This window comes from Budorcas taxicolor, chromosome 15 (assembly GCF_023091745.1).
Source record: "Budorcas taxicolor isolate Tak-1 chromosome 15, Takin1.1, whole genome shotgun sequence".
NCBI classification, from domain to species: domain Eukaryota; kingdom Metazoa; phylum Chordata; class Mammalia; order Artiodactyla; family Bovidae; genus Budorcas; species Budorcas taxicolor.
Window position 1 is genome coordinate 7423452 of NC_068924.1, and position 23282 is coordinate 7446733.

General features: G+C 38.4%; 1 protein-coding gene across 1 annotated transcript in view; it reads left to right on the plus strand.

The window, feature by feature from the left end:
* Nucleotides 1-23282, plus strand: part of PGR (progesterone receptor) — a 113443-nt gene that overhangs the window by 79857 nt on the left and 10304 nt on the right. The window contains exons 4-6 of the mRNA XM_052652959.1: nucleotides 6728-7033; nucleotides 16436-16580; nucleotides 18396-18526. Of these exons, the coding sequence (XP_052508919.1) occupies nucleotides 6728-7033; nucleotides 16436-16580; nucleotides 18396-18526 (582 nt within the window). The remainder of the gene's footprint in view (nucleotides 1-6727; nucleotides 7034-16435; nucleotides 16581-18395; nucleotides 18527-23282) is intronic.

The window sequence follows — 23282 nt, forward strand, 5'->3', positions numbered from 1 at the left end:
ATCACTTCTTTGAAAGACCACATTATATGAAATTCAGCAAATCAGAAAAAAAATCACATTGCTGTTCCCATTCTCTTCTTGGTATTCTTGCTGAGATATTCCTTTTTCAAGCTCTATGTTAAGCCAAAATAATAACTTCAGTAGCTGAAGAAACATTCCCTGGTGGCCCATTGTGCAGTAGGCAGTTTGGAAGACTTCAGGTCTGCGTTGGTAACTGCAGGAGACCTGGCCCTTGTCCTCATGGGGCCTGGTGGGGGTGGAGGCTGTGTACTTGGAAGGAAGCAGATACAGCAATGGAGAAGAACTACAGAAAGACATAATCATATATTCTTTCATCCATTCAGCAGAGGTTTATTGAAGCAGTACCAGACACTGAGTGAATATACAAAGCTGACAAAGAGGTGATCTCTCCTTTGAAGATCACTGTAAAGAACAAGGGAACTTTTTCTTTAACCTTTTTCTTCTCTTAACATTATCTTCCCTTGAGGACTCTGATTTGTATCTACAACACTGTATGTGGTTATAATAATTGTATATCTACATTTAAATATCTATCCAAATTTTAATCTAATGTTGTCCTCTGTGGGGCTCTGGACCTTAACTTAAAATTGCTATTTGTGGCAGAAATAAAGAACACTCCCTTCTATATTTTGCTCTATGATGAAACAAAGGCAATTTAAAAGTTTGGTGCAGATGTACCTGTGTTTTTACAGTTCACATTTTATATAATGTCAAAAGGAGTTAAGGTTAACTGTATTTTTAATAACAGCTGATTGTTTTATTTAACTTGCTGAGAGTAAAGTCACAGACTGGATGCTGACAATGGAACTAATGAGGTCCAACTCATAGTGAAAAAGTAAAAGTGTTAGTCACTCAGTCATATCTGACTCTTGGTGACTCCATGGACTGCAGCACACCAGGCTCCTTTGTCCATGGGATTCTCCAGGCAAGAATACTGGAGTGGGTAGCCATTCCATTCTCCAGAGTATCGTCCCAATCCAGGGATTGAACCCAGGTCGGCCACATTGCAAGCTGATTCTTTACCGTATGAGCTTTAGGCTTGATCTCAAGTGCAAACCTCGTAGAGAAAAATATTCTGAAGTAGTGTTTGCCAAACTGTTAATTCTCTGAGATGCTAACAGATCTTTCATCAAGTAAAAAGGCCAGATAGACTTGGAAAGCACGGTATATTAACATTTTTCTCTTAGAGCTCCATAATCCAAACAATGTATTGAAGGTTCTCAGATACAGGACTAAGCAAGGTAAGGATATCACTTTAACTTAATTAATACAGCGTTGCTTAAACATATATGCCCATAGAAGCCTGTGTTGTTCGTTTGTTTCCTTGGGTTTTGGAGGGAGAGGAATATACGTGATTAGGAACATGTTTTAATATCAGAAAATTCAAACAAACAAAGTTATAGTTTCACTTCCTCTCTCAATTCTTTCTAATCATGTTTCAAAAGTCAGAGCTAATGTTAGTGAGTGTCTGCTATATGCCAGGCACTTGACCATATACCTTACACATTATCTTACCTAGACTGATGACAGTATTGAGAGGTAAATTCCCTATTTAAAAGCTGAATAAACTGATACTTGGATAAATAAAATAATCTACCCCCCATATAATGCTTTTAAATGATAGGATTCATACACAGATATGGCCAAGCCAAGGTTCATTTTTCCCACATGCCACACGTTCATGAGCTATAGATACATGAGTTATTGCATCTCTTAAGATGTGTTTTGGAAAGAACAAACATGTCTTGTAGGGGGTGGAGTATAGAGGTGGCAAGATTGTAACAATTTAGAGCTTCAGGAAAAGTGCTTCAAGAAAAGCCAGAGGAACCAGAGATCAAATTGCCAACATCTGTTGGATCAACAAAAACGCAAGAGAGTTCCAGAAAAACACCTACTTCTGCTTTATTGACTACACCAAAGCCTTTGACTGTATGGATCACAGTAAACTGTGGAAAATTCTGAAAGAGATAGGAATACTAGACCACCTGACCTGCCTCCTGAGAAATCTGTATGCAGATCAAGAAGCAACAGTTAGAACTGGACATGGAACGACAGATCGGTTCCAGATTGGGAAAGGAGTACGTCAGGGCTGTATATTGTCTGCCTGCTTATTTAACTTCTATGCAGAGTACATCATGCAAAATGCCGGGCAGGATGAAGCACAAGCTGGAATCAAGACTGCCAGGAGAAATATCAGTAATCTCAGATACGCAGATGATACCACCCTTATGGCAGAAAACGAAGAACTAAAGGAGCCTCTTGATGAAAGTGAAAGAGGAAAGTGGAAAAGTGGGCTTAAAATTCAACAGTGAGAAAACTAAGATCATGTCATCTGGTCCCATCACTTCATGGCAAATAGATGGGGGAAACAAGTGAAACAGTGACAGACTTTATATTTTGGGGCTCCAAAATCACTGCAGATGATGACCGCAGCCATGAAATTAAAAGGCACTTGCTCCTTGAAAGAAAAGCTATGACCAACCTAGACCGCATATTAAAAAGCAGAAATAGGCACTTCTCCTTCCTGGTCTCCGCCGCCGCCTCCCCTTTCCGCTCCTCCACGCCGGCGCCTCGGAGACTGGCGCGATTTCCGCTTCCGGAAGGGCGGGCAGGCTGGCGGCGCGGGGCTGCCGGGCAGGTGGAGGGGGCAGCACTTCCGGTCGGGCCCTCGGGTCTCCCCGGAGCGGCGGCGCCTCCTCCGCCTCCTCAGCCTCCTCCTGGCGGAGACCCCGGAAGTAAAATGTTTAAAAAATAATAATAATAAAATAAAAAGCAGAAATATTACTTTACCAACAAAGGTCCATCTAGTCAAAGCTATGGTTTTTCCAGTAGTCATGTATGAATGTGAGAGAGCACCAAAGAATTGATGCTTTTGAACTGTGGTGTTGGAGGAGACGCTTGAGATTCCCTTGGACTTCAAGGAGATCCAACCAGTCAGTCTTAAAGGAAAACAGTCCTGAATAGTCATTGGAAGCACTGATGATAAACCTGAAGCTCCAGTACTTTGGCTACCTGATGTGAAGAACTGACTCACTGGGAAAGACTCTGTTTCTGGGAAAGATTGAAGGCAGGAGCAGAAGGGGACAGCAGAGGATGAAATGGTTGGATGGCATCACTAACTTGATGGACATGAGTTTGAGCAAGCTCCAGGAGTTGGTGATGGACAAGGAGGCCTGGTGTGCTGCAGTCCATGGGGTTGCAAAGAGTCAGACACGACTGAGCAACTGAGCTGAACTGAACTGAGTGCTTCAGGAAAGCATCTCCTAATAATACTGTACATTTATTCAATCCCTGTTAATTTTCCTGGTGTGCAAAGTTCTCCTTTAACATATACTCTTTGATCTGCTCAGAAAGAGTCATTAGCCTACAGATTTAGAGAAATAAAGGCTATATGAAGGGGCAGCAGTGTGGTCTGGTGGAAAGACCATAGTCTTTCCCTGACCATTTTAATTCTGTCCTGTTCCCTCAGGTTACTTCTATTACCATTAACCATTTCACTCATAGTGCACGCTATTGTTTGGTATTATCTTACTCTTTATTTGTTTACAGGTCCTCTCCATCTTCCCCTCAGAATATAAGCCCCACGAAAGCAGATACTTTGTCTGATTATTCAGTGCTGCAGTTTCAGAACCTTAAATGATGCCTAGCACATAAAACCACTCAATAAATGTTTTATGAGTAAGTAAAAGAAAGACTAAAAGAAATTAACCCTTGATTAATATCTCTGCTCTGGCATTTATTATCTCTATAAACTTAGCCAATTACTTAGCCTCTGTTAACCTATTCCTCGTCTTAAAAAAATGAAAATGCTAGTCTTTATTTCAAATAGTTGAGCATCAAGTTAAATTATATAAGATATATATGTAAATAATCTAGTTTAATGTTAGTTCACCTTTCAATTTTGCTTTTATTGCATGTCCCCCATTCTTTTTCACTAGGATTCATGAAAAGACTAGATCACAAACAGAAATGTGAACATTTCTATATTAATTCAAATTGCTCTTTGTATAATCAACATGTTAGGAAATTGTCTTGGGATTTATTTTGTGTATAAGACTTTTTACACTAATCAAAGTGTAAAATATTTGCCTTGGTTTTCAGTAAAATTACATAGTTTCATAGTGTAGTCAAATCCTGATGAAACTAGAATTGAAGTCAGCTATGAAAAGGAATGCATTTGAGTCAGTTCTAATGAGGTGGATGAAGCTGGAGCCTGTTATACAGAGGGAAGTAAGTTATAAAGTGCAACACCAATGCAGTATATTAACACATATATATGGAATTTAGAAAGACGGTAATGATGATCCTATATGCAAGGCAGCAAAGAGACACAGATGTAAAGAACAGACTTTTGGACTATGTGGGAGAAGGTGAGCGTGGGATGATTTGAGAGAATAGCACTGAAGCATGTATATTACCATGTGTAAAACAGATGACCAGTGCAAGTTCGATGCATGAAGCAGGGCACTCAAAGCTGGTGCTCTGGGACAACCCAGAGGGATGGGGTGGGGAGGGAGGTGGGAGGGGCTTCAGCATGGGGGACGCATGTGCACCCGTGGCTGTTTCATGTCAATGTATGGCAAAAACCATCACAATATTATAAAGTAATTATCCTCCAATTAAAATTAATTAATTCTTTTAAATTAAACCAAAGGTGGTTAATGCAAATTAAAAAGAAAACCATGTTGGAGTTGTTGGGGAGAGAAGAGACTGGTAAGGGTGTAAGTCTTATTTTCTGTTAATCACAATATTTTAGGATTGGAAGGAATCAAACCTTTGTGCTTTTTTCCAGCATCTCTCACCTAAACTTGTTTTTCAGAATCCCCCCAGATGACCATGAAGTCCTTGCCTGAAAACCCAGGGAGATTGTGTGAGAAAGAGTTTGAACTCAAGAGTCCACATCATCCAAGTTCTATCACTCTAATATTGGGCATGCCATCTTCTCTACTCTTCTTCTTCCTAATTTATAAATGGAATTAATAATTCCCACTTACTGTGAGGCAACATGATACATATATAAAGCAGATACTCCACAAACATTAATTCCTTCCCCTCAAAGAACTCATTCCTTCACAGAAAAACCTGCTTCATCTCCTTAAACACTTCTGGATCCTTTCTGTGTTTTGACTGGCATTTGCTTATCTGTCCCTTGCAGGTTCTAGCACAGTTTGGGGGGACTCCATAAAATAAATAGAATCCCTTTTCTTAATAGCAATACCTGAGCTGAGAAATCACCAGGGCAAGTGCTTGCTGAGTCCAGGCAGGTCATTTAAGTGGGCAGAGTGATCCGATTTAAGAAAACTGACCAAAGGCCTACCACCGGTTTGCAGGTTGTCTGTGCCCCATCCAAAGCAGCAGCTGCAGCGTGGCTTTAACAGATTGTTGCCACCCAGCTAATTCAGAGATGTTTTCATAACTCTGGGAAGAATTGTGTGAGCCAAAGAAAACACGCCTGTGAGCCAGAACAGGCGTTTGGAAACAGCCGACGGCAACCTCTGCTTAGATGATTGCAAAGTGTTATCAAGCCTCCCTTAGTCTTTTTTTTTTTTCCAGGCGGAACAGCACAGACACTTAGAGTCGGCAGGGGCTGGAGTCCGCCCTGCCTTCTGATCACCCCAGAGCCTCTGGGAACTAGCAGTGGCCCAGCTGTATATCTTCGTCCCCTTCAACCACTCCTCACATGATGGATTTTCTACTCATCTTCCTGTCAGAACGTTTTTCTTCCTAACACATCACAATTGAGCAGTGGAAAGAATTCTAGAAATAGAAATTCTACAAATGGTCTAGAAATACAAATGTGGTCGGACCAGCACAAGATATGGACTCTCTCCCCCCTTAATTTAGAAATGAGGTTCTTTATTTTGGGTCCTTAGATCTCATACTAGTCCATGTATTGATTTCAGGGAACTTCAACTGATCGTGAACTCACTGAAATTGTGTACAAGATTTTGTGGGGTTTGCATGTGTATATGCATATCTTTTAACAGATTCTTAAAACAATAAAATTCAAAATAAGACTCAACGTCTACTAAAGGTTATGTTTTAATTAAAGTAGTTTTTAGCAATAATTTGGGGACAATTTGGTCAGAATAGTAATAACTATTCTAATACTCCTATCAGAATATTGACCAACACTGAACTTATGTGCATGCGTGCTAAGTTCACTTAAGTCGGGGCTGACTCTTTGCAACCCCATGGACTGTACCCCACCAGGCTCTTCTGTTCATGGGATTCTCCAGGCAAGAATACTGGAGTGGGTTGCTGTACCCTCCTCCAGGGGATTTTCCAGACCCAGGGATTGCATCTCTTATGTTTCCTGTATTGGCAAACGGGATCGTAACCACTAGCGCCACCTAGGAAGCCCCCAAAACTGAGCTTAGTCTCTACTAAGAGCCATTTGTCTTTTCTACATGTTTTTTTTTTTTTTTTTTTTAACTGCAAAGCTCCATAACCTTGCCTTGGATACTGGTGTAATTACCCAAGCCTATCCAGTGAATGCTGCTGTAATTAATTCTTTAATCCATGTCTGAGACCTAACCTTTTTACTTACTAGGTTTCATTGTATTAGACTGATAACCAAAACCTATAACACTATAATGCTGTAATTTTAAGACATTAGAAATAATTTTCTGCTGGAATATTTAGTTTCTGTGTATTTACATGATCTTCCTTTTTTCTTCTTCTTTTTTTTTTTTCTTCTCTGTAGGCCGGAAGTTTAAAAAGTTCAATAAGGTTAGAGTTATGAGGACACTAGATGCTGTTGCCCTCCCACAGCCAGTGGGTATTCCAAATGAAAGCCAAGCCCTAAGCCAGAGAATCACTTTTTCACCAAGTCAAGACTTGCAGTTGATCCCCCCACTGATCAACTTGCTCATGAGCATTGAACCAGATGTGGTCTATGCAGGACATGACAACACCAAACCTGATACCTCCAGCTCTCTGCTGACAAGTCTGAATCAGCTTGGCGAGAGACAGCTTCTTTCAGTGGTCAAGTGGTCTAAGTCACTGCCAGGTAATAATAATTTGTATATAATAGCATGTAATAAAAATTTTTACTATGGCTTCATACTAGTGGGTGGCTAAATAAAACAGGCCATGCAATAAATTAAATGGAGTATAAACAGGGGGTTGTTGTGTGTGTTTCAGGAGTTCAAAATATTTATCTAGGCCCCTATATTATATACTGTTTGTCTAGGACCCTACTGTGTGCTATGGAGATAAAAAAGACATAGACAACATTTTGAGTCTTGTTGATGAATCAAGAATTACATATATGAAGCAGTTAAGAAATAGCATAACTCTGTATTATCTACTAGTTAGTGTCATTGTTCAGAAAAAGAGAAATTGACCATCTTCTCAGAAATGTCTAGTTCATTCCAAATCCAAATTTAACCAACCTCATGTGGTTGAAAATAAGACTGAATGTATCTATTCATATAACAAGTCAAAACAGTATTCAGAGTGTAGCAGAGTATCTAAAGTCAATTAAGAAATAAAATTGCTAAACCTAAAACAAATAATTTGGACACAGAGAAACCTCCAGTCACTATCTTTGTGAATTTATACCCAGACAGTGAGAATTTGAATTATGTTATCATGAAAGGATTTTAGCCACTTTATTAGTTACTTCTGCTTTCTCAGCACAGTTCTATAGGAGCCAAGAGACTGAAAGAATTACAGGGATGTAGTTCTCACCTGCTAAACCTTGGACTGCAGAGCTAAGAGAATAATATGTAATTACTTGTCAGGTGGCTCTAGTGGTAAAGAACCTGCTGCCAATGCAGGAGATATGAGACGCCACTTTGATCCCTGGGTTGGGAAGATCCCCTGGAGGAGGGCATGGCAAACCACTCCAGTATTATTGCCTGGATAATCCCATGGACAGAGGAACTGGACAAGCTACGGTCCTTAGAGTCACAAAGAGTCAGACATGACTAAAGCAATTTCAACGCATGTACACAGTTACTTGTGGAGGCATTAATCCCATAATTAGAAATAAAACCTCTTTTAAAGTTATTTTCTCTTCACACTGATAGTAACCTTATACTCCTTTAGACTAGTTTGTTTTTCCAATATCTGATCAAGAATTAAACATATTATACATTTTAGTCTCCAAGTAAATTTAATAGCCTTTTAAAAAAAAAAGAATTCATTTCCCAATTTGCGTTAATACTATTTCTCAGTTATTCCACCTGAAAGATTTGTAATATAATAGATGAATTGTTATTGAAAAGTCAAGTTTACATGAGACAGAAAGAAAAATAGATTCCTGTTTGTTGACTCTTTAAAAAAATAGATATTGAGAAGGTTAATTAAACTCACTATTCTAGTGAAGATAAAGTAACATCAAAGATCAAAATGCCCAGGTTCTTATTAGCGTCACTCTTGTTGAAAGGCTTTGGACAGGTAATTTTTTTTTTATTAGAAAAGTTCTGAATTTTTTTTTTAAGTTTACTGTAAAGTGGTTATCAAACTTGATAGATTTTTATTAAAATATTACAATAACATTGGCAAACTTTTTCAGTTTTAAAATATGAGTGTTTATGTGTTTAAACATTTATGTTTTTCTATTATTTAGAAAGGTTCTTTCTTTGATTTTTGTTGACATAGCTCATATTTCTTTGGTTTTCATTTTGTAGATTCTCTACTGTTAAAAAAAGACTATATTATCATTTGGCAAAGTTAGAAAATAACCAATTATAATTACAAAGATAATTTATTCATTTTGGAAAAAAATTAATTGAGTCTCCTAAGTTGAAATACAACTATCTGTCTAGATTTTTGATCCCCACACACCCTCCAAAAGAGTGAGAGAAAATTTTCACATTGCATTTGGTGGCAACTTTTTTAATGTTGCAAAATGTAATTTTTGTATAAGTAAACAAGAATGACGGCATCACCAGTATTACATATGTTGTTTCCATTAACTGTATAATAAGGGAAGCATTAAAATTATCAAAGTACTAAGTGGCCCATACCATATTTTCATGGTCTGAATTCTGAGAGTAACTTCAATGAATGATGAAAGCAGTCAGTGAAGCAGTGACAATACTGACCTCTGTGGGAGGACTCAGAAGGACATGTGTTTAAATATTTGCTCTCAAAACTACTAGCTGCTCAAAAACTTCCAGCTTTATTCACGTGAGTCATTCAAGAAATGTCTGTTGCATTTTTCCTTTGTGCAAGAGGTAAGCCTTACTCGGTGGTGTTAGAGGAGCCAGTAGGCTGGGCCCGTGATGGCCCTGAATTGCAATGCAGTGCATCCTCGCACCTGGGCATCAGTTTTGTTCATAAGGGAAACTTCTTTTATCTATTCACTCACAGGGTTATTGGTCCATGAAAGATGGACTTAGTTAAATGAAGCTTATTGATAGTTTACTTATTTAAAGTGGGAAAAAAAAAAAGATATTGCTCAGAAAACATGTCAGTAGATCAGGCAGTTCTTTCACAAACAGAAAGCATATTTTGGGAGTCAGCTTAAGATAAGATTTCAGGCCTTCTGAGGCATCAGAGAAGAGAAACCTGCCCCGAAACTCCGGGAAAAGGAATCATAGCCCTAAACTAAACAGAGACAGCACTTATTCACAATATCCTGCATTGTCTGGTTAGGCTCGTTTGAATAGTAGACCTGTAGAGATTTGAAGTGAAAACACCGTTATGTAATAAGTTTTTGTTCAAGACCTAAAATTCCTTGGGTATATATGTTTATCGAAATAAACCAATGTCCTTTAACTTTGCAAAGAAAAAAAGGTAATTTTAAACATTTCTCTGGGAGAGAAAAAGATCAGATGCAGGCTGATGATCATCACCAAGGTGTCAGCACGCATGAGAGCCACAGGGTGCGTGTCTGCAAGCCCCCGAGAGGACCTGTGCAGCCTGCTCAGGGACTCCCATTGCATCTTTGTCTGTGCGCTCCTTTTGTCTTTGATGGGTCACAGTGATCACAGCGTATCTGGCATCTTTACCGTACTATTTCAGAAATACCTTTGTTTTTCTATTTAATGGAGACTCACAAAATATGCCTCATGACAGTACATTTACAAGTGTACTCTGAGGTTACATTGTCTCTGACATATTGTATCTATATATGAATGATTTTACATTGACACTTAGCTCCAACTTCAGTGGGTAATGTTTTCCTTTTTGAAACTTAAAGTAGCATAATATTTGCAAAATTTAAAAAATGAGCAAGATGTATTCCCTCCGTTAAGGAACATTCAAAACAGTGGAAGGAAAGATACTCAAAAAAGTGAAGGTGTCAATCAGTCGTGTATGACTCTTTGCGACCCCATGGGCTAAGCCCACAAGTCTCCTCTGTCCGTGGAATTCTCCAGGCAAGAATACTGGGGTGAGTAGCAGTCCCTTATCCAAGGGATCTTCCTGACCCAGGGATCAAACCCAGGTTTCTTGCATTGCAGGAAGATTCTTTACCATCTGAGCCACCAGGGAAGCCCCATACTAGCTATACAGTTGACCCTAGTACAGCGAGGGAGTTAGGGGCACTGACTGTCCAAGCAGCCAAGAATCCACATATAGGTAAGAGAAAGCATTCTGAATAGGCTAATACTGTAAAATAAGGAAACCAAGAGGTATGTTTGGTGAGTAATAAATTAGACCAGTTCTCCACCCACAGATTCAATCAACCATGGATCACGTCGTACTATAGGACTGAAAAAAATCTTGGGTGAGTGGACCCATGTTGAAATCCGTGTTATTCAAAGATCATCTGTAGTAGTATGTGAAAGTGATAAAAGGTACGGATATAAAAAAAAAATGGAGACAGAGAACATTTTTGTCTTTAGGAATAAGAGAAGGATTCAGAGACAAGGTATCAGTTAAAGTACACCATGAAGGAGAAATGAGACTTTGATAAATTGTGTTAAGAAGAGAAAGCATTCTGGATAGAAGGAATAGTGTGGCTGATGGTGTAAAATAAGGGAATCATGAGGTGTGTTTGGTGAATAATGAATTAGACCAGCATAAGAATGGTTCTAGAAGAGTGAAGTTCCCTTAGTAACATAAAAATGTTATCATACCTTCCCTCCACAGTAAAGTAATTAAAATTGTTAACAGCTGCTGATTGAGAGACTACAACGTGCGTATGGGTTCTCAAACACCACTGGCATTCTGGGGCTTTCATCATCCAAGAATGAAGAAACCACTGAGAAAATTATATTGGAGAGAATCGCAGAAAGTAAATTTAGAGTTGTACATTGTGGGCTGAGTCAGGGTAGACTGGATATTTAATGTTTAAGTACTCATTCCCAGTCCAACTTCATCCTTATTCTTTATTCTGTGTATTATAGCAGAATAGATCATAGCAGAATTGATGTGAGAGAGAGGTTTAGGAGAAATATTTCCTTTGCATAAATTTTGCCTTGATTCTTCTATTTATTTGCTGGAAAAAAAATATTCAGGCCAGTGCTCTGACATTTGTAAACATATTTTACTTCTCAGCCAGACTACTTGCATTCGTCAGTATCAGAAGACTAGAACAGTCCTTTGCCTGTTTTTTTGCCTTTGAAGCATGCCAAAATATCTTTTGAGTCAGTAATAGCCATTGCATGCATGACAAAATATTTTTGTCTCTCTCCCCAAATCAAATGAATAAATTAAACTACTTCTCCCAAAAAAAGTGATGGAAAAGAAATGAGATTAGCCCTCTTGGAGTAAAGTCAGGCTTTGGTAGTATTTTCATGAAGACATTAAAAAATGATTTTCTAATGTTCTATTCCACTGAAACTACTATTGCCAACGTCACCAAAATCTTTTGTCAGATCAAATGAGTAGTTGCAGCCCTTACCATGTTTCGCATACCTCTGAAGCCATGACGAAGGAGCTGTATCTTGCTGAAACTTCCTGTAGCATTCATCCCTTCCAAGGCAGAGATATGTTTCTCTCGATTTACACATCTGTTTCCTTTGTGGACTTGTTCTCCCATGAATTTGGCATTTCCTGGTTCCATCTTCTATTCCAGTAGTTTCTCAGTCTGCAGGGCTGGATTTGCTCACTTACGGCCTTGTCTTCAGCTCCCATTATATTCTCATGATTCCTACTTACATGGTGACAACCTAGATCCTCTACAGAAGTATTGGACCATATATTTCTTGTGCTTATTACACATTTCCACCTACATGAGCTTCCAAGCTAACATGACCTTCTACTCCATAAGCCTAAGACCTTTCTCTGTATCTTGAAATGGCACTGCAGGCAAAATCTTGGTTATAATCCTTCACTCACTTTTTTCCTTCACCTCTGTCCACTCTGCTTATTATATGTATGATTCATTATACATGCTATTTACACTGCTACTACCTTGAGCTATTTTAAGTCCTTATCATTTTCCCCTAGGTTTCAGTCACAGCCCCCGACTGACACTATTATCACAGTTTCACACTGCCCGCAGATAGTCCTCAGTTCTGCCACTAGGCTCATCTTTTCAAAAGCAATTATCATCTGTTATATTATTCCCGTCCCTTTCCAGAACAACGTCAAACTTCTTAGCCTTACTATTTCAGGTCCTTCCGGCTCCTGAATTTACATTCTCTCTCACTCTCCCACTTCAAGCATCTCTGAGTCTTGGTTCCCACAAAGCTCTTTGCTCAATTTCCAGCCTTTCTTCATCCATTTTGTTTTCCCTACCTGGTGTCCCTTCGCTTCTCCCACATTTTCCCCTAGCTAGTCCCTAACTAGTCTTCAGGATGCTAATCAGCTTGCCCTAGGAAGATTTCCCCAAGCCTCCCCACATTGAGTCGAAGGTCCCTTAGCTTTTTAAGAACTGTGCTACCTTAAATCTTTACACATCAAGTTCGCATGTATACATAAGTTCATCAAACGTATGGTAGTGATTACACTTGCTGTGCTGAAGCTCCTTTGTGCTTGTGTGGGAAGGTGCTGAGATAGTTGATGCTGTTCCCTTGTTATAGATTAACTGTTTCAGTACATGACAGTTTTTACAGGAGCACAACCGGTAGGTTTTATCAAATCTTTGGGATTAAGCCAGGAGAACCTAGAAGGTCATGTAGGCCAGGTGTCACTGTATACTTTCTTTTCAATTTGCTTTAGGCATTAAGGCTTGGACAGTTTGTGACAGAAATTATCAGGTCAAGTCACTTAAAAGGAAAGAGCATTTTTCTTTACTACTTGTTGAACACAATTACAGGTCATCCATCACTTCTCTGTGTGAAGGTTTTCATTTTGATCCTCATCTCAAATGTACTGAGGTTACCTGATCATTATCATCAATGGGAATTTGATCGCAGTGTTCCCGTCTTTGTTTCAGTATAAAGTAATGAATGATATTACAGTTAATGGTTAAAAAAAATTGCACTTCTGTACTAGGTGTGTTAAAGTCAATTTAACATTGTACACTTATCTCACTTAAAGGGGGAGTAAATAAAGCTATTTTTCTGATTTTTTTTCATTCTGTTACATAGAAGGAATATACTTTCTGCTATAAATATTGGTAATTTTATATTTTATTTCACCAAGATTTGCCTTTTATATTATAACATACCCAAAATAAGCCAAGTCTATATGTGCCTCCCTTGAGGGAGTCTTGCTTTTCAGGAATTAGGAAACTTTATTATTTATCTCTTATCAAATGATCCTAAACTTAATGGAAGACTTAATTACCCATTTTTTAAAGCCTATAAAGTATGCAATTTACAAGTGGCATTTCTGTACTAGATGTATTGAGTGACTCATAATTTTTTAAAAAAACAGGTAATATATAAACATGAACTTCAAGATGCATGTATGACAGGAAAATAAAGAGAGAATTATGAAAATTGCATGCCAAGTTTTTCTTGGCTAGTTATTTTTAGAGAGTCTTTCTGTACCTGAGTCAGTCAGGAAGTAAGCAATAAACACCAACTCTACTAAGTTTTAAAAACCAAAAACATCCTGCTATTAAAAACCAAACAAAAAAGAAAAACATAGTTTTCTGAAAAGACGTCAGGGATTCACTGAATAGGACAAGTCTGAAGAGACAGAAACCAAGGCCTCTCTGGAGGGCCAAGACAAGCATCACAAATGACCCCATTGGATTCCACTGTCGTTAGGCACCACCACCATCATAAGTAAAGCCTAAACATATCTTGATCTTTGGTTTACTATTTTTTGCTTCAAAGTCCAGATAGTAGGTATTCTACAGATCAAACTTAGATCACAAGCCCAGGGAACCAGAGGCCTTAGCCAGCTTCCTTGTGGGAACGTAGGGTACTTGCTTTTGTAGTTTGGTTGACCAAACTGCAAACAATGGGAAGCTATTCGCACAGAGGGAAAAAGAGGCTAAGCTATTCGCATACAGGAGTCAGAGGGAGGTCCCGCCGCCTCTAAAGGGGCAAATACCTGCTGTGGTTCCGCTGATTATGAATATGTGCTAAGGTTGTTTTAGGTCCCTCTGAGACTAAGAATTTCCAGGAAGAAAAGAGTAGTCTTCCTGCTATTCATACAAAGATGGGGATAGCAGGAAGTACATGAAGGAAAGATAGCCTTTTTTGTCTACTTTGAGATAATTAACTAAATCAGGAAATGAAGTTCTTTTACGCTTGAGATCTAAGGAATTAAGTTTGACTCTTGAAATAGGTCCATTGTAAGTGGACTTCAGCAGAGTCTTAGAAGGAATAGATGTTATTTTAAAAGCTTTATAGAACATGGTTGATGATCCTACCAAAATATTTGTTTTCTTTTACCTTTAATGAAATATATCCACTGTTACTGTTTCAAGTACTCAAGTACAAATAATTTAGAGTTTTATATCTTTTGCTCGATACCCATACCTCTAATTCCTATGCAAACGGACCTTCCATTGGTCCCTCAAACAGGTCCAAAGCTTACTATTTTCTCTTTTGCCTGTTTTTTCTCCTTTATTTTGTCTCAGTAATGCTGTTATCATCATCGCGCACCATTCAAGTAAAAACTGAAGCATCTATTTGACTCCTCTTTTTCCAATCTGTATACAGTCAGTTGCCAATTTCTTTAATTTTACTCTTTAAAACTTTCTCCTATGTGCTCCATCTTCTCTACTCCTACCTATTGGCCTATTTCTAGCCTTTATCATCTCTCTCCTGGCCTTTGGCAATAGCCCCCAATTTCTCTCCCTGACTTTAGACCTTTTCCCTTGAACACATCCTCCACATGGTTACCAGTGAGCCGTGCATAGTGTAAATCAGGCTATATCACTCCCCTTGGTGTTTCATAGGCATGCAAGACCACCCATGATCCAACACCAGCCCACACCTCCAAACACCTCTTTGCCTTACCCTCCTTTACGTTATCAGTGCTGAACTGGTTATCTTTTCCCAAGCAGGCAAAAAGAGAATTGGAAAGAGATGGGAAAAAACTATGTAAGTCACAATGCATTTGCCCCTTTCCTGCCATTCTTCCTCTGCCACCAAAACCAGAGAAAGATCTAAAAGGGAGAGGTTGTGAAGGTGTGAAAGACCAGGACACTCACACCACACACACACACACACCCACACACACACCCATATACATATAGACTCTAAAGCTCTTAAGCCATAGGGGAGTTTAAAATGAAACTGGATTACGTTTCAGAAAGCAAAAGTGATCAGAAACCTGTGGAATCCACTCTAACTTTAATTAAGAGTTGTTAAAGAAAAATTAGACGTAGCAAAACTGAAAACGGGGGTTTTACCAAATAAACCAATTGAGATTCCTCAGCAGTCTGACTTTCTTCTGCTCAGGCACTGTCTCTGTCTGGGGCAGTTTTCCTACTCTCTCTACTGCCTGGTGGATTCCTTCTTACCTTCTCTATCTTTTAAGATTCTTTTTAGGGCAAGGGTTTTGTCTTTGTAACCCATCTTTGTAACCCAGCGTTTTAACACAGTGCCTGGTCCATAATTGACTCTCCATAAATAAATGTTGCATGAATGAATGATACATGTTTGATTTAATTAGCGAGTTCCCAGAAATGCTAAATCACAATGACTAATTTTAATGAATTCCAATCTCTTATCCTTTTTAATTTTTTCTGATTTTATTGTTATTTTTATTTCCTGATTTTTTTTTGTATACAAATATTTTGACTGAAAACATTACCCTTGTTGTTGTTGTTCAGTTGCTAAGTCATGTCCAACCCTTTGCAACTCCATGGACTGTAGCACACCACGCTTCCCTGTCCTTCACTATCTCCCAGAGTTTTGCTCAAACTCATGTCTGTTGAGTCGACGACGCCATCCAGTCATCTCATCCTCTGTCACCCCCTTCTCCTCCTGCTCTCAATCTTTCCCAGCATCAGGGTCTTTTCCAGCGAGTCAGCTCTTTGCATCAGGTGGCCAAGGTATTGGAGCATACCCTATTTACATCTGTTTTCAAAGGTTTATTTTTCAGGTTTTGACACAGTGATTTTTGACACAGTGATCATTCTATTTTTAAATTTCTTTTGTAGGTTTTCGGAACTTACATATTGATGACCAGATAACTCTCATCCAGTATTCTTGGATGAGTTTAATGGTATTTGGACTAGGATGGAGATCTTATAAGCATGTCAGTGGACAGATGTTATATTTTGCACCTGATTTAATACTGAATGAGTAAGTAGTAACTTGACTTTTGTTGTTGTTATTATCAACAGTGTATATGTAGGATAATCTTGAAAACTACATTTCAGTAGATGATCATACACCAGTGTCCTAAATAATAAAAATTTCCTGAAATGTTTCTCGGAACTACCTCAAAATATAACTTGAACTGACAATATTAGTAAAAATGCATTATCAGTGATTTGATATTTAGAGCTTTTTTTTTTATTTCAATATATAATAGTTGTCACAAATAAAAATTTCTTAAACTTCAGAAATGTATCAAGAAATACATTTGGTCTTCTTAAAGACCAAATAAATGTTTAGTTTATCAAGTTAAAATTTTACATTTGCAGTATTAAAAATAATGAAGTAAACGAGGAATATTTTTGCTTAAAAGTATTGACTTACCTTCAAAAAAGTAAAAATATTATTTGTCTTCCTAGAGGATAAATTAGACTGGTAATTTATTTAAAACATTGAAAGATAATAAAATTGAATCCAATTTGCTTGATTATATTGGAATTACTATAATTAACTTTCTACATATAACTTTAAACTGAATAGAATCTTTTCATGAAAGTATTTGTACTGTCCTAATTGAGTCTGTTGACTCAGAATTATATAAAATGATAAGTTATACTAAACTTTACTAAACTTACTAAACTTTACTAAACTTTAGAGATTGCAGGTAACTTTCATATATGTTATTCTATTTTATCCCACAGTCCTTTGAAATTTGTAAGGAATCAGCACCCTTTATTTCACAGTTCAGAAAACTAAGGCAGACAAGACTTCATAATTTGCCAAAGAATCCAAGTGATGGTTGGGATTAATTTTATCTCTTATGAGTCAAATCTAGTTTTGTCTTGTTTTTCTCACCATTCCTGATCACTTCTTTGACTAGTGCAGATACTACAAAACAGTACATAGCTGAGAAAATACCTTAAGTAAATGTCCTCAGTATTCAGAATTCATGTTTGTCTTGTAGATTATTTAATGCTGCTAATGTTCTCTTTTCTATATCACCATATATTTCCTCTAAAATCATTCACAGTGTAGCCACTTTACACGAATATTCTAAACTGAATGCACCGAAGTATTCTACACTATTCAATTTCTGTGAACTGAATTCACTCTCCCATTGGATTGCACATAAAATTTTATATATTTTATCCACAAGGAAAGAAATCAGTAAATAAATATTTTCTGAGTATTTCTCAGCACCACATTTTTATTTTTATTTATTTATTTTTATTTTACTTTACAATATTGTATTGGTTTTGCCATACATCAACATGAATCCACCATGGGTATACACGTGCTCCCAATCCTGAACCCCCTCCCACCTCCCTCCCCATACCATCTCTCTGGGTCATCCCAGTGCACCAGCCCCAAGCATCCTGTATCCTGCATCAAACCTAGACTGGTGCTTTGTTTCTTATATGACATTATACATGTTTCAGTGCCATTCTCCCAAATCATCCCACATTTTTAACTGCTACAACTTTGCTCTCCTTTCTTGGGTTAGGTTTTTAAAATGTGATAGTAAAAGTGAACAGCAACATTAATCTTAGTTAATGTGTATTTAAAATAAACTTCCAACTTCAAAATATTTTAACCTCAAAATCCAATAGTGTGAGTAAATTTAGAAGACATTTAAAATTCCAAATATTGAGTTTGTTTATAAAAAGTCATGTTCAATAAATCAGGTAATGACTAAAACTCATAATCACTCATAAATTACCTAAACTAGCTAAGACCTTGTGTGTGTTTATTTTTTTTCCCACTGTTGGTTTTTCTTTTGTGTGTTGTGTGTGGTGCAAGACAGCGGATGAAGGAGTCATCATTCTATTCATTATGCCTAACCATGTGGCAGATCCCACAGGAGTTTGTGAAGCTTCAAGTCAGCCAAGAAGAGTTCCTCTGTATGAAAGTATTGCTACTTCTTAATACAAGTGAGTGAGTATAAGTAACTGAATGCAAGAGATTTGCTTTTTTAATTTTTAATTCATTAAGGAAGTCTCAAACAACAGTACTATTGTATGATTATAGATGAGTTATGAATCTTAATGAGTTGGAAACTGCAAAAGAGAAGCATCTATAGACTATAATAAAGTCATTTCATATTTCTCAGATTTTATCTATCACCTAATACTAAAATAGCCCATCAAGTAAGCTAGTTTCTATTCTTTTTTTGGGTAAAAGATGATTAAATAACTTTCTCATATTCATCCAATTAAGTATTATAAACTAATTAATACTGCATAAACACAGGCTATGCTTCCCTTCACCCCCACCCTACAAAGGATTTACTCTATAAACACACGTTTGTAACTGTTCACTTTATGTCAGGATAGTCTAACAGTTATAACACATAACTGCAAGAATCCATAGCATAACATAATAACAGTTTATGGACTACTCACAGTCAGTCCAGTGGGTTGGCCAAGAAAACCCAGGCTTCTTTCATCCAGAGGCTCTACCCTTTGTATCAACTTGGAGTCTTCTGTTTTATCTGACTAGAAGATGAGCACTGAGTAAGAGAAGGTTTGAAGACTAGATCTGGAACTATCTTCCACCCACGTTCTATCAGTTCAGTTCAGTTCAGTTCAGTCGCTCAGTCGTGTCCGACTCTGCGACCCCATGGATTGCAGCACACCAGGCCTCCCTGTCCATCACCAACTCCCGGAGTTCACTCAGACTCACGTCCATTGAGTCCATGATGCCATCCAGCCATCTCATCCTCGGTTGTCCCCTTCTCCTCCTGCCCCCAATCCCTCCCAGCATCAGAGTCTTTTCCAATGAGTCAACTCTTCGCATGAGGTGGCCAAAGTACTGGAGTTTCAGCTTTAGCATCATTCCTACCAAAGAAATCCCAGGGCTGATCTCCTTCAGAATGAACTGGTTGGATCTCCTTACAGTCCAAGGGACTCTCAAGAGTCTTCTCCAACACCACAGTTCAAAAGCATCAATTCTTTGGTGCTCAGTCTTCTTCACGGTCCAACTCTCACATCCATACACGACCACTGGAAAAACCATAGCCTTGACTAGACGGACCTTAGTCGGCAAAGTAATGTCTCTGCTTTTGAATATGCTATCTAGGTTGGTCATAACTTTTCTTCCAAGGAGTAAGCGTCTTTTAATTTCATGGCTGCAATCACCATCTGCAGTGATTTTGGAGCCCTAAAAAATAAAATCTGACACTGTTTCCACTGTTTCCCCATCTATTTCCCATGAAGTGCTGGGACCAGATGCCATGTTCTATGGTCCACCCTAATTGCAGGAGAGCTTGGGAATGCCCCCTAGCTGTGTACCCTGAAGAAATAGCGCTGGTCACCACAAGAGTGGGCAGACACCCATTCATTCATTCTCATACACAAAGAACATGTGTCCCTCTGCCTCCATGGATCTCCCAGGGTCTAAGTGGAAAACTTTTTAAATTGCTTCCACCTTTTACCCTTTCCTGTGCCCTTCCCACACACAAGTAGACTGTTTGAATTGGTTCCTCTTTCAGTCATTGTGATTTGAAAGGAAACCACAGAGAGCTAAGACCTGAGATCGAAAGTGAGACAGGAGTCTTTCTCAGAAAAGATTTCTGCAAGGATTTCCTTCTAGGGGCATGAATCTTACATGGTAGGGCCGGGGGAGCATATCAAGAGGAAAGGCAGAAAAGCTGAACTCTTAAGAAGGCAGTTTACCTCATAAAGTCTGTGCCCGGACACAGATTAATACAGGAAATGGCACCCCACTGCAGTACTCTTGCCTGGAAAATCCCATGGACGGAGGAGCCTGGTAGGCTGCAGTCCATGGGGTTGCTACTAGTCGGACATGACTGAGTGACTTCACTTTCACTTTTCACTTTCATGCGCTGGAGAAGGAAATGGCAACCCACCCCAGTGTGCCTGGAGAATCCCAGGGACGGGGGAGCCTGGTGGGCTGCCATCTATGGGGTCGCACAGAGTCGGAAACGACTGACGCGACTTAGTAGCAGCAGCAGGGAACCATAGCCCTTTACCCGACCCTTGGAATCTCTATCTGGAGGACAAGACCTTCAAGCACAATTTGATTAAAAAAAGCACAAAGTAGACAAAGGAATTGATATGGGACTGGCCAACAGAGTCAACTGAAAGAACTTTAATAATACAGCAGTTAACTCCTGTCAATTCTTTTCTTGATAGTAATGAATTCCATAGTAGATATATCATAGATGGTCCTAGGTCTCCCAAATTAGTTGATAGCATTAACATCATACTGTATTTATGGGTAGGCTACATTATGCAGGGAACCAAACAAGCCCTAAACCTCGGTAGCTTTCAAAAATTTTAAGTACTTATCCTTTTTACTATATGTTCACTGCAGATCTACAGGGAGGCTCATTGTTATCACTCAGGTGTTCAGGCAGATGGAGGCGGCATCTTGACACCTCCCTCCTTAATCACTAGAGCAGTGCTAAGGGAGGACAGTTGTAAGGAAAGGAAGGGAGATACACATGACTTCACTCACATAGCATGGAAGGCAAGGTTTTCAGCCATTTGCAACTTTAAGAAAAGAGAAAATCATGTACTTAATAGTACTACATATATACACATATATAAATTATTTATTATTATATGTAATAATTTGTATAATAAAATCTACACAAATTTTAATGGGATTTTGAAGAGACACTTGGCACAGCTATTGAAATTCATCTTTAAATCTTAAAAAATAGGTAAATATTACAAAAATATGGGGATGGGGAGAATTAGAAAGTTAGAATAATTAATAATGTGGAAAATACATACTCTGAATTCTTAGTCAAATCAGACTATATATACTAGAACTTTATATCCTACTATGGAAACACTGGAAATCTTTGAGTATGGAACAAATAAATATTGTTGAGAAAAGAAGCTTTATGTTTGAGGCAAACTTAGTTTGAATATTTAGCTCAAATTGTATCCTAAAATAAGTGGCTCATAGTTGTAAACACTTTAGCTTGTTAAAAATAAGCTAAAAGGAATAAAAATGAGAAATCTCAAAGAATACTTTTAAAAAATATATGCAATAGAAAAGTTGGCAAAAGAAAAGTTCAATGACTTAAGAATTTAAACCACCCATTTGCCATTAAAAATTAAAATACAGATATCCAGGAAAATATGGCAGGTTGAATACACACTTTAATCATTGTTCCTTTTAAACTACATAAAACTATTAGTCACGGGATTCCTTAAAAAATAAAATAAAGTATATAAAATGAAAGAAATATCAGTAGCAATAAAATTCCACAAGCCAGCAAGCAGAAACTAATTTAGTGTACCTGAGAAAGTGGAGGGCTTCCCGGGTAGTTCAGTGGTAAAGGACCTGCCTGCTAGTGCAGGAGACACAGAAGATGCAAGATTCTGTCTTTGGGTCAAGAAGATCCTCTGGAAGAGGAAATGGCAACCCGCTCCAGTATTCTTGCCTGGCAGAACCCAAGGACAGAGGAGCCTGGCAGGCCACAGTTCACATGGTCTCAAAGGGTCAGACGTGACTGAATGAGAAAGTGGTTTCTAAGCCAGAAGTAAGAAAAGTCAAAAAGCAAGCACCTTGATTTGTATCACTGAACCTCTGACATGTTTTGCAGTTAGTGACAACAGTGATTTTTTTTTTTAATGAGAGTGAAAGTAGAATTAAAAACACCAAGTTCTCTTGAAAATGAGTTTCTAAATATCCACCAATGGTGCAGTTGTTCTGCAACTAAGGCAGAGACTGTAGGTTTATTCCCTGAAGAGGATGCAACAGAAGGCAGTTGGGTTGGTGGACTGCAGGCAGTGATGAGGGTGAAGAGGGATAGTGTAAACAGATTAAGATTATATGCCAAATGTTGAGACAACACCCTGCAAAATCACCAGTCCTCTAGAACACTGTCATCCAGGTTTATATTCTCCAGATAGGAAAACGAAAGAATCTTTTATAAAGAATGTATTAAGCTAGAAAAAAAAGAATTAAATATGCTAATAGCAAGGCTTTCTCTTTGAAATAGCTCAGCCAGAATGCCCTACACTAAAGCTTATAGCCAATAATAACTGTTCATTCAAACAGAACTAGCAATCAGCTTTTTAGTTTCCATGCTTGAATATAAATAAGCAACCAGGGCATCTGAGGAAGGTCTTTGATATCAAACATAAAGACAAAATAAAAAAATAATTTAGAGGAAAGAGAGACCATGGAGAAATTTAAAAGCTATCCTTTGTTGTTGTTGAGTCACCCAGTCATGTCCGGCTCTTTGTGACCCCATGGACTGCAGTACCCCAAGCTTCCCTGTCCTTCATCATCTTCCAGATCTTGCTCAAACTCATGTCCATTGAGTCAGTGATGCCGTCTAACCATCTCATCCTCTGTCGTCCCCTTCTCCTCCTGCCTTCAATCTTTCCCAGCATCAGGGTCTTTTCCAGTGAGTCAGGTCTTCACATCAGGTGGCCAGAGTATTGGAGTTTCATCTTCAGCATCAATCCTTCCAATGAATATTCAGGACTGATTTCCTTTAGGATGGACTGGTTGGATCTCCTTTCTGTCCAAAGGACTCTCAAGAGTCTTCTCCAACACCACAGTTCAAAAGCATCAATTCTTCAGCACTCAGCCTTTTTATGGTCCAGCTCTCACATCCATACATGACTACTGGAAGCAAAAGTTGCTCAGTCATGTTTGACTTTTTGTGACCCCATGGACTATACAGTCCATGGAATTCTC